The sequence below is a fragment of the Pongo abelii genome, chromosome 5 (genome assembly GCF_028885655.2).
Source record: "Pongo abelii isolate AG06213 chromosome 5, NHGRI_mPonAbe1-v2.0_pri, whole genome shotgun sequence".
NCBI classification, from domain to species: Eukaryota; Metazoa; Chordata; class Mammalia; order Primates; family Hominidae; genus Pongo; species Pongo abelii.
This window is the reverse complement of record NC_071990.2, coordinates 30,036,708-30,051,376: the sequence shown is the minus strand read 5'-3', so window position 1 is coordinate 30,051,376 and position 14,669 is coordinate 30,036,708. Positions and strand designations below refer to the sequence as shown.

Sequence of the window (14,669 nt, the reverse complement as noted above, 5' to 3'; positions counted from 1 at the left end):
CCCGAGTCCTTTTTTTTTTTTTTTCTAAGTGAAAAAAGAAATAACCTCATTATCTAAGAGTGAGGAGTGGGAAAGGATTGGAGGGGTGTGAAGAGGGAAACAAAGTGAGAAGTAGCCCCGTCAGGAGGTGAGAGTGAACTGACATCTGGAAAGTGAGGGCTGGAGCCACTGAGGTCTGCACTCATCAACAGAGAGAGAGAAGCACTCAGGCAGCAGCAGGTGGAGGACACATAACAGACTAAAAGGAAATGCAACAAAATATCTCTGGTGTGAGGTTTACAGGTTATTTTTAATTTGTCATTTATCTTTGATAGCATTTTATAATGTTTCCATAGTGAATATACATTATATCATATATTATACCTTATACATATATATTATAATGTATCAGAAATAAAGAGCTTTGTTTGAAATTTTTAAAGGGAAGGCAGATAGATGGGTACAAAATGAGGAACATGGGGCAAAGAGTGGGAAGTGCAGGGCCCCCGTGTCTCGGCTCTGGGCAGTGATCTTACAGACCCTTTTCTCCATTTCTGAGGCCACTGCTCTCTATGAGGCCAAACAGCATCTTTCCCTTCTTTGTGGGGTGCGGACATCTATTACCATATTCTCAGCAATTTGATGCTTTAAGAAAATGAGTTTTGCATTTTAAATGGCACTTTCAGCTTTTTCAGTGGGAGGATTTGTTCATATAATCTAACCACCTTTTCCAGAAATGGAAATTTCAAGGCAAAATAGTTCAGTTAGAATACCATTGGTCCTAGAATAGGGGATCAGAATCTGAGTCTTAACACATGATCTGCACACAATCTGTCAAAGGTTTCACAAGTGTAAGGGATTTTTATGTAATTTATTTTTGAGAATAATATTATTATTATTTTGTTTTTTATTTTTATTTTTGAGACAGAGTCTCATTCTGTCACCCAGGCTGGAGTGCAGTGGCGCAATCTCAGCTCACTGCAGCCTCTGCCTCCTGGGTTCAAGAAATTCTTCTGCTTCAGTCTCCCGAGTAGCTGGGACTACAGGCGCACACTGCCATGCCTGGCTAATTTTTGTATTTTTAGTAGAGATGGGTTTCACCATGTTGGCCAGGATGGTCTTGATCTTCTGACCTCATAGTCTGCCCGCCTTGGCCTCCCAAAGTGCTGGGATTACAGGCGTGAGCCACTGTACCCAGCCAAGAATGTTATTAATGCACACACAAGAAAATTCAAAAGATAGTATAAAATATACAAAGATAAGTTATTCCCATTGCTCCCCTACCCCCACCACTATTGCTTGTCCCTCAGATCATCTACCTGGAAATCTTCACAGTTAAAAATTTCTTATTTCTTTTCCCACAACATATATTAATGCATTACTGTGTGTTGTTATATCAGTAAAGGCCACAGACTGGGAGAAAATATTTGCAAATCACAAAGCTGATAAAGGACTTTTATCTAGAATATAGAGAGAACCCTTAAAACTGAACAATAAGAAAACAATTTACCCAATTTAAGAATGGGCAAATGTCTGAACAGACACCTCACCAAAGAAGATCTACAGATGGCAAGTGAGCACATAAGGAGAGGCTCAATGTCATTTATCATTAGGGAAATGCAAATAAAAACAACAATGATATACCATTACACACCTACTAGAATGACTAAAACCAAAAAATCTGGTAATACCAAGTGCTGATGAGGATGAAGAGCAACAGGAACTCCCATCCACTACTGGCAGGAATGGAAATGGCATAGCTACTCTAGAAGATACAGACGGTTTCTTTTTTTTTTTTTTTTTTGAGACAGAGTCTTGCTCAGTCACCCAGGCTGGAGTGCAGTGGTGCTATCTCAGCTCACTGCGAGCTCTGCCTCCCAGGTTCACACCATTCTCCTGCCTCAGCCTCCCAAGTAGCTGGGACTACAGGCGCCCACCACCACACCTGGCTAAATTTTTGTATTTTTAGTAGAGACATGGTTTCACCATGTTAGCCAGGATGGCCTCGATCTCCTGACCTTGTGATCCGCCCACCTTGGCCTCCCAAAGTGCTGAGATTACAGGTGTGAGCTACCACGCCCAGCCCTGGGTGGTTTCTTATAAGGCTAAACATAGACTCACCAAACATAGACTCACCATGATAGCCATACAACACAGTGATCATACTCCTAGGTATTTAACTAACAAATTAGAAAAGTTACTTTGCATAAAAACCTACATGAAATCTTTGTAGCAGAATGTTCCTTATTTGTGGGCTGCACATAGTGACTTCCTTCCAAAGACAACAGTATGAAAAAGCAGAAAGTAAAAAAGGAATTTGACAGGGGACTGGGAACTTAGGCAGGTGATGAAGGTTGACATCATCAGTGATAAATCAAGGAGGTGGCAAGTACCCCTGATGTGCTGAGAGTGGCATTTCATCTCTGTGCTGTTCCTCCTCAACACCCATAGAACCAACCACATTCAAGTCAAAGGACATTCCACAATATGCCTGACCAATACTCCTCAAAAAATGTCAAGGTCATCAAAAACAAGGAAAATCTGTGAAATCATCACAGCCAGAAGAGCCTTAAGAGACATAATGGGACTAAATGTAATGTGGTGTCCTAGATGAGATTCTGCTGCTCTCAGGATGAAATGGCCTTATCCCAGGAATTAACTCTGAATTCTCCAATTCCAGGGTGGGGTGAGGGAGGAGAGCCCCTGGAGCTTTGGCCTAGGAACATGAGGGAGGCTCCTGGAGAAGCCAAAATAGGAAGGAAATCAGGACAGGAAGGGAAGAGCGGCCAGAAAGAGTAGAAGGGAAGGAGTCAGATAGGAGGGGGCATGGGGAGGGGTCAGCTTAGTGGACAGGACATCTGTGTGAGAGGGATGGGTTCTGTTTGAGGGGAGGCAAAGGAGCTTGAGGGGGCTTGCAGAGGTCTCTGTTTTTCACCTGGGTGGTAATTGCACGGGTATTAGCTCTGTAACTCGGCTATACTTAACTTTTAGGCAGTTTTATGTACTGACAGGAATAATATAATTCAGAAACACACACGGAAGAAACAGGGAAAAGAGAAGATGATGGGGGGGTGAGGAAGGGGTTCCCCTATTCCAGAGCCAGAACCTCCCAAGTGCTGAGGTGGCAGGGAGAATAAGGAGTGGAGGAAGATGAAGGAGCTGGTGGTAATTTTTAGATATTCCCCTGAGAACAATCTTTACTGAGAGAATGAAGTCCTAAAAGAGTTGGGTAAGTGAGCCCTATGGTTCTGCACATCTTGGGGTTCTACTGAAGGAAGCACAGAGGCTGCAGACTTCAGGAAAGACTTCCTGCTGGAGATTGTGGAGATTTGGGTTTGTGTATCACAACTGCTCCCCATTTGTGCCTGGGTTTTCCTAATGTCCTAGAGACTGGGTGAGGGTGAAGGGCCCATGTGTGGAGAAGGCTGGGAGAGGAGCAAGCTGAGGTGGGATCCCACTGTTAACTGTGTCTGTGCTTGTTCTTGCCTACATCCAGAGTTTGAGGTGTGATTCTGCTGTGTTTAGTGTGGTAGTTGGCAGAATCAAAATGGATCCACTAATATTTTTCTTAACCTCGACAAATAGAGCTGGGAAGGCCATGAATAGAGTATTCGCATGCTTATATACTTGATAACAAAAACTATCACAAAAGACTACAAAAATCACAGTCTTGCACAAGGGCAATCACAGCTTTACACCAAAATACTTCTATACTTCTATAAGGATATCAGCCCAGCAACTGATATGCCTGTCCAAACTTGGACTGATGTGAACCTTGTTAGTGATCATTGTAGCCCTTTAAAAACCTTTGTCTTCCTTTACCTCCCCAAACGCACACATAGTTTACTATGGCATGTGTATTCCCATTGCAATGCTCTATTTCCAAATAAATATTTTTCTTTTAGAGAGCCTTTCTCTGTTCCTATTTTTGTTGATGTATATGGTGTCAAAAACAGGACTTGGAAAAGGTCACTATCAGAACCTAGTACAGTGGTGTACACCCATAGTCCCAGCTACTCAGAGGCCGAGGCAGAAGGATTGCCTGAGCCTAGGAGTTCGAGGCCAGCCTGGGCAAGGTAGGGAGACCCCCCTCCATCTCTAAAGATAAGAATTTTTTTAAAAGGTCTCTATCAGAAGGAATCAGTGATCACTGGAACTGGTGTGCCATACTCACTCGAGCCCTTTGAGCTCTGTGCTTCCACAGCTGGCCTTTCCTGCCCTGGTGTCTTCCTTCAGGCTGAGCCTCCATCCTTGGGTAGAGGTTTTTTTATATTATTTGGAATCCAGTTTGGATACGGTCCCCTTAGTAAAGAACCATACATAGCTCCTGGATGATAAAAGACTTGGTCTTTTCTAGTAAGGCCTTTCTGGATTGAGTACTCTGGTTTCTGCAGAACTTACATACTGTCTGTGAGGCAAGTTATTTTGTGGTGAATTCACTTTTGGTCACACACCTGGTTTAATATTTTGTTCAATCTGCATGCGTTGGTGAAAATATTTGTGAGAATTCTTATCTTGGTTTATTTTTGTTTGACTCCTTTTCGGTGCCTATTCCTGACAATCTTCCAGGAGCAAAAATAAACATTCAAAATGGGCACTGATGGCTAATTAAAAGCCACTCAGGGCCAAGTGTGGTGGCTCATGCCTATAATCCCAGCATTTTGGGAGACCCAGGCTGGTGGATAACTTGAGTCCAGGAGTTTGTCCAGGAGTTCAAGACCAGCCTTGGCAACATGGTGAAACCTCATCTCTACAAAAAATAGAAAAATTAGGTGGTGCATGCCTGTAGGCCCAGCTACTAGATAGGCTGAGGTAGGAGGATCACTTGAGCCTGGGAGGTCAAGGCTACAGTGAGCCATGAGCATGCCACTGCGCTCCAGCCTGGGTGACAGAGTAAGACCCTGTCTCAATAATAATATAATAGTAATAATAACAATACATTTAGCACACAAGAAAATTAAAGTGCAATAATTCTTCCTCTCTTGAAGCTATATTAGTTATTTAATTTACTTTTGCATAACAAATTACCTAAGACTTAGTAGCTGAAAACAACAAATATTTATTATCTCCTACAGTTTCCACTGATTACGGGTCAAAACTCCTAACATTCCTTGATGGAATTTATATAATTTTCTTTGCTCTTGAGAGAGTGATGAGAAACAGATTGGCATTGTTAACGATTAAGGCATGACAGGTTTTCTAAGGGTCCTGCTGGCTATACATTATGGCCATTCTTGTGCACATTTATAAGTAGATGGGCAAAATGAAGGAAAGTTCAGAACTGAAATGGTCATTATTTTTAAAAACCAGCAATTACAGAGTTAACATGTAGAAGTTCTCTCTCTCTCTCTTTTTTTTTCTGCCTACTTTGAATATGATGACATTTCTACAGGTGTTGAGATAAAACTCACTGCTTATGGCATTTCAGTCAAGGAAAGAAAACAATCTTAAAGGCTTTGAAATTAATGGCTTTACAGATTACAATAGCTCCATGGTAATCAACCACCTAGACACTTTTTTTTTTTTTTTTTTTTTTGCCACAGGGTCTCACTCTGTCACCCAGGCTGGAGTACAGTGGCCCAATCTAGGCTCACTGCAAGCTCCGCCTCCCAGATTCATGCCATTCTCCTGCCTCAGCCTCCTGAGTAGCTGGGACTACAGGCGCCTGCCACCATGCCTGGCTAATTTTTTGTATTTTTGGTAAAGACGGGGTTTCACCGTGTTAGCCAGGATGGTCTCAATCTCCTGACCTTGTGATCCACCCGCCTCGGCCTCCCAAAATGCTAGGATTACAGGCGTGAGCCACCATGCCCGGCCGACACCTTTTATAAATATAAATTTAGGTTTCCCTAACAACTACGTACAATAATGAAACACTTAATTGAAAAATTAGTAACATAAAAGAAAAAAAAATAAATGTTTATAGAAGTTAGGCTCTCAGACCAAATAGGTCAAAATCTTCATTTCAGAGCAATAATATAAGGTATCCCTGTTCAACAGAAAAATTTTGTTCTTTGTGCCATGCAAAAGCCAAAAAGAAAAAGGTGAAGAAAAAAAAAAACAACAGCTAAAATTCTTCCCTGCCCACATTTGCTAATTAAGCAACCAAGACTGGTAAACAAAGGATTGATTTGTTACTAATTCAAGGCTACTTGGAGATATTTTGCTTATACAATTCAGTTAAAAAGAAACCCGTAACTCACTTGAAACAACAACAACAAAGAAGGTGGGGGCTTGTAGAGTTTCTGCCGAGAGATCTGCTGTTAGTCTGATGGGCTTCCCTTTGTGGGTAACCCGACCTTTCTCTCTGGCTGCCCTTAACATTTTTTCCTTCATTTCAACTTTGGTGAATCTGACAATTATGTGTCTTGGAGTTGCTCTTCTCGAGGAGTATCTTTGTGGTGTTCTCTGTATTTCCTGAATGTGAATGTTGGCCTGCCTTGCTAGATTGGGGAAGTTCTCCTGGATAATATCCTGCAGAGTGTTTTCCAACTTGGCTCCATTCTCCCCATCACTTTCAGGTACGCCAATCAGACATAGATTTGATCTTTTCACATAGTCCCACATTTCTTGGAGGCTTTGTTCGTTTCTTTTTATTCTTTTTTCTCTAAACTTCCCTTCTCGCTTCATTTCATTCATTTCATCTTCCATCACTGATACCCTTTCTTCCAGTTGGTCACATCGGCTCCAGTGGGGGCCAATATTCAACATTCTTAAAGAAAAGAATTTTCAACCAAGAATTTCATATCCAGCCAAACTAAGCTTCATAAGTGAAGGAGAAATAAAATACTTTACAGACAAGCAAATGCTGAGAGATTTTGTCACCACCAGGCCTGCCCTAAAAGAGCTCCTGAAGGAAGCACTAAACATGGAAAGGCACAACCAGTACCAGCAGCTGCAAAATCATGTCAAAATGTAAAGACCATCGAGACTAGGAAGAAACTGCATCAACTAACGAGCAAAATAACCAGCTAACATCATAATGACAGGATCAAATTCACACATAACAATATTAACTTTAAATGTAAATGGACTAAATGCTCCAATTAAAAGACACAGACTGGCAAATTGGATAAAGAGTCAAGACCCATCAGTGTGCTGTATTCAGGAAACCCATCTCACATGCAGAGACACACATAGGCTCAAAATAAAAGGATGGAGGAAGATCTAGCAAGCAAATGGAAAACAAAAAAAGGCAGGGGTTGCAATCCTAGTCTCTGATAAAACAGATTTTAAACCAACAAAGATGAAAAGAGACAAAGAAGGCCATTACATAATGGTAAAGGGATCAATTCAACAAGAAGAGCTAACTATCCTAAATATATATGCACCCAATACAGGAGCACCCAGATTCATAAAGCAAGTCCTGAGTGACCTACAAAGAGACTTAGACTCCCACACAATAATAATGGGAGACTTTAACACCCCACTGTCAACATTAGACAGATCAACGAGACAGAAAGTTAACAAGGATACCCAGGAATTGAACTCAGCTCTGCACCAAGCGGACCTAATAGACATCTACAGAACTCTTCTCCCCAAATCAACAGAATATACATTCTTCTCAGCACCACACCACACCTATTCCAAAATTGACCACATAGTTGGAAGTAAAGTTCTCCTCAGCAAATGTGAAAGAACAGAAATTATAACAAAGTGTCTCTCAGACCACAGTGCAATCAAACTAGAACTCAGGATCAAGAAACTCACTCAAAACTTCTCAACTACATGGAAACTGAACAACCTGCTCCTGAATGACTACTGGGTACATAACGAAATGAAGGCAGAAATAAAGATGTTCTTTGAAACCAACGAGAACAAAGACACAACGTACCAGAATCTCTGGGACACATTCAAAGCAGTGTGTAGAGGGAAATTTATAGCACTAAATGCTCACAAGAGAAAGCAGGAAAGATCCAAAACTGACACCCTAACATCACAATTAAAAGAACTAGAAAAGCAAGAAAAAACACATTCAAAAGCTAGCAGAAGGCAAGAAATAACTAAAATCAGAGCAGAACTGAAGGAAATAGAGACAAAAAAAAAAACCTTCAAAAATTAATGAATCCAGGAGCTTGTTTTTTGAAGGGATCAACAAAATTGATAGACCGCTACCAAGACTAATAAAAAAAGAGAGAAGAATCAAATAGACACTAAAAAATGATAAAGGGGATATCACCACTGATCCCACAGAAATACAAACTACCATCAGAGAATACTACAAACACCTCTACACAAATAAACTAGAAAATCTAGAAGAAATGGATAAATTCCTTGACACATACACTCTCCCAAGACTAAACCAGGAAGAAGTTGAATCTCTGAATAGACCAATAACAGGATCTGAAATTGTGGCAATAATCAATAGCTTACCAACCAAAAAGAGTCCAGAACCAGATGGATTCACAGCCGAATTCTACCAGAGGTACAAGGAGGAACTGGTACCATTCCTTCTGAAACTATTCCAATCAATAGAAAAAGAGGGAGTCCTCCCTAACTCATTTTATGAGGCCAGCATCATCCTGATACCAAAGCCTGGCAGAGACACAACAAAAAAAGAGAATTTTAGACCAATATCCTTGATGAACATTGATGCAAAAATCCTCAATAAAATACTGGCAAACCGAATCCAGCAGCACATCAAAAAGCTTATCCACCATGACCAAGTGGGCTTCATCCCTGGGATGCAAAGCTGGTTCAATATACGCAAATCAATAAATGTAATCCAGCATATAAACAGAACCAAAGACAAAAACCACATGATTATCTCAATAGACGCAGAAAAGGCCTTTGACAAAATTCAACAGCCCTTCATGCTAAAAACTCTCAATAAATTAGGTATTGATGGGACGTATCTCAAAATAATAAGAGCTATCTATGACAAACCCACAGCCAATATCATGAATGGGCAAAAACTGGAAGCATTCCCTTTGAAAACTGGTACAAGACAGGGATGCCCTCTCTCACCACTCCTATTCAACATAGTGTTGGAAGTTCTGGCCAGGGCAATTAGGCAGGAGAAGGAAATAAACGGTATTCAATTAGGAAAAGAGGAACTCAAATTGTCCCTGTTTGCAGACGACATGATTGTATATCTAGAAAACCCCATTGTCTCAGCCCAAAATCTCCTTAAGCTGATAAGCAACTTCAGCAAAGTCTCAGGATACAAAATCAATGTACAAAAATCACAAGCATTCTTATACACCAATAACAGACAGAGAGCCAAATCATGAGTGAACTCCCATTCACAATTGCTTCAAAGAGAATAAAATACCTAGGAATCCAACTTACAAGGGACGTGAAGGACCTCTTCAAGGAGAACTACGAACCACTGCTCAATGAAATAAAAGAGGATACAAAGAAATGGAAGAACATTCCATGCTCATGGGTAGGAAGAATCAATATCATGAAAATGGCCATACTGCCCAAGGTGATTTATAGATTCAATGCCATCCCCATCAAGCTACCAATGACTTTCTTCACAGAATTGGAAAAAACTGCCTTAAAGTTCATATGGAACCAAAAAAGAGCTCGCATCGCCAAGTCAGTCCTAAGCCAAAAGAACAAAGCTGGAGGCATCACGCTACCTGACTTCAAACTATACTACAAGGCTACAGTAACCAAAACAGCATGGTACTGGTACCAAAACAGAGATATAGATCAATGGAACAGAACAGAGCCCTCAGAAATAACGCCACATATCTACAACTATCTGATCTTTGACAAACCTGAGAAAAACAAGCAATGGAGAAAGGATTCCCTATTTAATAAATGGTGCTGGGAAAACTGGCTAGCCATATGTGGAAAGCTGAAACTGGATCCCTTCCTTACACCTTATACAAAAATTAATTCAAGATGGATTAAAGACTTAAACGTTAGACCTAAAACCATAAAAACCCTAGAAGAAAACCTAGGCATTACCATTCAGGACATAGGCATAGGCAAGGACTTCATGTCTAAAACACCAAAAGCAATGGCAACAAAAGCCAAAATTGACAAATGGGATCTAATTAAACTAAAGAGCTTCTGCACAGCAAAAGAAACTACCATCAGAGTGAACAGGCAACCTACAAAATGGGAGAAAATTTTCGCAACCTACTTATCTGACAAAGGGCTAATATTCAGAATCTACAATGAACTCAAACAAATTTACAAGAAAAAAACAAACAACCCCATCAAAAAGTGGGTGAAGGATATGAACAGACACTTCTCAAAAGAAGACATTTATGCAGCCAAAAGACACATGAAAAAATGCTCATCATCACTGGCCATCAGAGAAATGCAAATCAAAACCACAATGAGATACCATCTCACACCAGTTAGAATGGCAATCATTAAAGTCAGGAAACAACAGGTGCTGGAGAGGATGTGGAGAAATAGGAACACTTTTACACTGTTGGTGGGACTGTAAACTAGTTCAACCATTGTTGAAGTCAGTGTGGCAATTCCTCAGGGATCTAGAACTAGAAATACCATTTAATCCAGCCATCCCATTACTGGGTATATACCCAAAGGACTATAAATCATGCTGCTGTAAAGACACATGCACGCGTACGTTTATTGCGGCACTATTTACAATAGCAAAGACTTGGAACCAACCCAAATGTCCAACAATGATAGACTGGATTAAGAAAATGTGGCACATATACACCATGGAATACTATGCAGCCATAAAAAATGATGAGTTCATGTCCTTTGTAGGGACATGGATGAAATTGGAAATCATCATTCTCAGTAAACTATCGCAAGGACAGAAAACCAAACACCGCATGTTCTCACTCATAGATGGGAATTGAACAATGAGAACACATGGACACAGGAGGGGGAACATCACACTCTGGGGATTGTTGTGGGGTGGGGTGGGGGGAGGGGGGAGGGATAGCATTAGGAGATATACCTAATGCTAAATGGCGAGTTAATGGGTGCAGCACGCTAGCATGGCACATGTATACATATGTAACTAACCTGCACATTGTGCACATGTACCCTAAAACTTAAACTATAATAATAAAAAAAAAGGTGGGGGCAATGAAAGAAGTTTTTTAAAAAAATCTAACTGCCATGGAAAGTGCTTTATCCAAAATTTTGGTCCATAGGTCTCATTAGATTATAAACGCAAATGAAGTTTAACCTGGACACACAAAGTATACCAAGATTGAACCAAGAAGAAATTAAAAACCTGAACATACCAATAAGGAGTAATGAGCTTGAATCAGGAATAAAAAGTCTCCCAACAAAGAAAAGCCCAGTACTGGATGCCTTCATTGTTCAATTCCACCAAACATTTAAAGAGGGACTGACACCAATTCATCTGAAACTGTTCCAAAAAATTGAAGGGGAAGGAGTTCTTTCAAATTTATTCTAGGAAGCAAGCATCACCTTGTTATCAAAACCAGGGAAGGATACAACAACAAAAAACTACGTGCTGATAAACACAGATGCAAAAATTAACAAAATACTAGCAAACGAAATCTACAACACATCAAAAAGATTATATGCCATGATCAAATGGGATTTGTTCCAGGGATGCAAGAATGGTTATATATCTGCAAATCAATAAACATCATAGATCATATCAACAGAATGAAGGACAAAAATAAAATGATCATCTCTAGATGCAGAAAAAGCATTTGATAAAATTCAGCATCACTTCATGATTAAAAACTCTCAACCAACTAGGTATAGATGAAACGTACCTAAATACAATAAAGGCTGCATATGACAATTCTATAGTTGACAACATACATAATGGAAAAAAAGTTGAAAGATTTTCCTCTAAGAATTGGAACAAGATAAGGATGCCTGCTTTTCCCAAATTTAACATAGTACTAGACTGATTCCTATGGAAATGGATAGAAAATTTTAAAAAATTACAACAATAACAACAACAAAAACACATAGTACTGGAAGTCCGACCCAGAGCAATTAGGCATGAGAAGGAAATAAAAGGCATCCAAATTGGAAAAGAGGAAGTCAAATTGTTGCTGTTTGCAGATGACATAATCTTATTTATACACAAACCTAAAGACTCCATCAAAAAACTCTCAGAACTGATAAATTTAGTAAATTTACAGAATATAAAATCAACATAAAAAAACTGTAGACTTTCCATACAAATCAATAAACATGATAGAGCATATTAGTGGAATGAAAGACAAAAATAATATTATCATCTCTATAGATGCAGAAAAAGCATTTGATAAAATTCAATATCACTTCATGATAAAAACTCCCAACCAATTAGGTATAGATGGAATGTACCTAAACACAATAAAGCCCATAGAGGCAAACTCAAAATGATGAAAAATCAAGAAAGAAATCTCATTCACAGTAACTATAAAAAAGCATAGGAATAAATTTAACCAAGTATGTAACGAAAACTATAAAATACTAATGAAACAAATTGAAAAGGACACAAAAAATTGAAAGATATTCCATTATCATGGATTGGGAGAATTAATATTGTTAAAGTGACCATACTGAATCTACAGATTCAATGCAATCCCTATCAAAATACCAGTGTCATTCTTTATAGAAATAGAAAAAGAAATCTTAAAATTTGTATGGAAACACAAAAGACCCTGAATAGCCAAAACAATCATGAATGAAAAGAACAAAGCTGGAAGTATCACAGTACCTGACTTCAAAATATACAGCTATAGTAACCAAAATGGCAAGCAAGGTATTGGCATAGAAATGGACACATAAACCAATGAGACAGAATAGAGAACCCCGAAATAAATCCGTGTATTTACAGTTAATTTCTTTTTTCTTTTCTTTCTTTCTTTCTTTTTTCTTTTTTTTTTTTTTTTTGAGACAGAGTCTCCCTCTGTCGCCCAGGCTGGAGGGCAGTGGCGCGATCTCAGCTCACTGCAACCTGCACCTACTGGGTTCAGGTGATTCTCCTGCCTCAGCCTCCTGAGTAGCTGGAATGACAGTCATGTGCCATGACTAATTTTTGTATTTTTAGTAGAGATGGGGTTTTTGTATTTTTAGTAGAGACGGGGTTTCACCATGTTGGTCAGGCTGGTCTCAAACTCCTGACCTTGTGATCCGCCTACCTCAGCCTCCCAAAGTGCTGGGATTACAGGCATGAGCCACCGTGCCCAGCCACTCAATTTATTTTTAACAAAATTGCCAAGAACATATACTAGAGAAAGGGTAGTGTCTTCAATAAATGATGCTGGGGAAACTGGATATCCATATTAGGAAGTATGAAACTAGACCGCTGTCTCTCACCATTCACAAAAATCAACTGAAAATGAATTAAGAACTTAAATGCAAGACCCAAAACTATGAAACTACTGGAAGAAAACATACAGAAAACACTTTAGAGTGTTGGATGCAGCAAAGATTTTATGATTAAGACCTTGAAAGCACAGACAAGAGAAGCAAAAATATATGAATGGGACTACATCAAACTAAAAAGTTCCTGCACAGCAATGAAAACAATCAACAGAGATAAAACAGCAACTCAGAGAATGAAAGAAAGTATTTGCAAAGTATTCATCTGATAAGGGATTAATAGCTAGAATTTATAAGAAACTCAACAGCAAAATAATAATAATACATGATTTTAAAAGGAGCAAATGTGCACCCATCACCCAAGCAGTATACATTGCGCCCAATTTGTAGCTTTTTGTCCCTCACCTTCTTCTCTTCCTTTCCCCAAGTCCCCAGAGTCCATTATGTCATTCTTATGCCTTTGTATCCTCATAGTTTTGCTCCCACTTAAGAGTGAGAACATACGATGTTTGGTTTTCCATTCCTGAGTTACTTCACTTGGAATAATAATCTTCAATCTCATCCAGCTTGCTGTGAATGCCATTAATTCATTCCTTTTTGTGGCTGAGTAGTATTCCATCATATATATATATATATACACACATATATATTTACACACATATATATACATATATATGTTTTATATATGTTGCTGTTTTATATATGTGACAGTTTTATATATATATGACAGTTTCTCTATCCACTCATTCATTGATGGGCATTTGGGTTGGTTCCACATTTTTGCAATTGTGAATTGTGCTGCTATAAACATGTGTGTGTAAGTATCCTTGTCATATAATGACTTCTTTTCCTCTGGGCAGATACCCATTGTGGTATTGTGGGATTGCTGGATCAAACGGTAGTTCAACTTTTACTTCTTTAAAAAAATCTCCACCTTGTTTTCCATAGTGGTTGTACTAGTTTACATTCCCATCAGCAGTGTAGAAGTGTTCCCTGTTCAGGCCAGGCATGGTGGCTCACGCCTGTAATCCCAACACTTTGGGAGGCTGAGGCGGGTGGCTCACGAGGTCAGGAGATCGAGACCACCCTGGCTAACACGGTGAAACCCCATCTCTACTAAAAATACAAAAAAATTAGCTGGGCGTGGTGGTGGGCGCCTATAGTCCCAGCTACTTGGGAGGCTGAGGCAGGAGAATGGTGTGAACCTGGGAGGTGGAGCTTGCAGTGAGCCGAGATTGTGCCACTGCACTCCATCCTGGGCTACAAAGCCAGACTCCATCTCAAAAAAAAAAAAAAAGTGTTCCCTGTTCACCGCATCCATGCCAACATCTATTATTTTTTGATTTTTTCATTATGGCCATTCTTGCAGATATAAGGTGGTATCACATTGGGGTTTTGATTTACATTTCCCTGATCATTAGTGATTTTGAGCATTTTTTCTTATG

General features: G+C 39.5%; 1 protein-coding gene across 46 annotated transcripts in view; it reads left to right on the top strand.

Annotated features, from left to right (window-relative positions):
* Positions 1-14,669, top strand: part of LOC100439401 (putative uncharacterized protein ZNRD1-AS1) — an 87,023-nt gene that overhangs the window by 30,281 nt on the left and 42,073 nt on the right. The window contains exon 3 of one of the 46 annotated variants that reach the window (XM_063725168.1): positions 30-12,721. The exons of the other annotated variants lie outside the window; for them this stretch is intronic. Within the exon in view, the coding sequence (XP_063581238.1) occupies positions 9,209-10,390 (1,182 nt within the window). The 5' untranslated portion in view covers positions 30-9,208 and the 3' untranslated portion in view covers positions 10,391-12,721. Of the gene's footprint in view, positions 1-29; positions 12,722-14,669 lie in introns of those variants that run through there. 46 annotated transcript variants of the gene reach the window in all.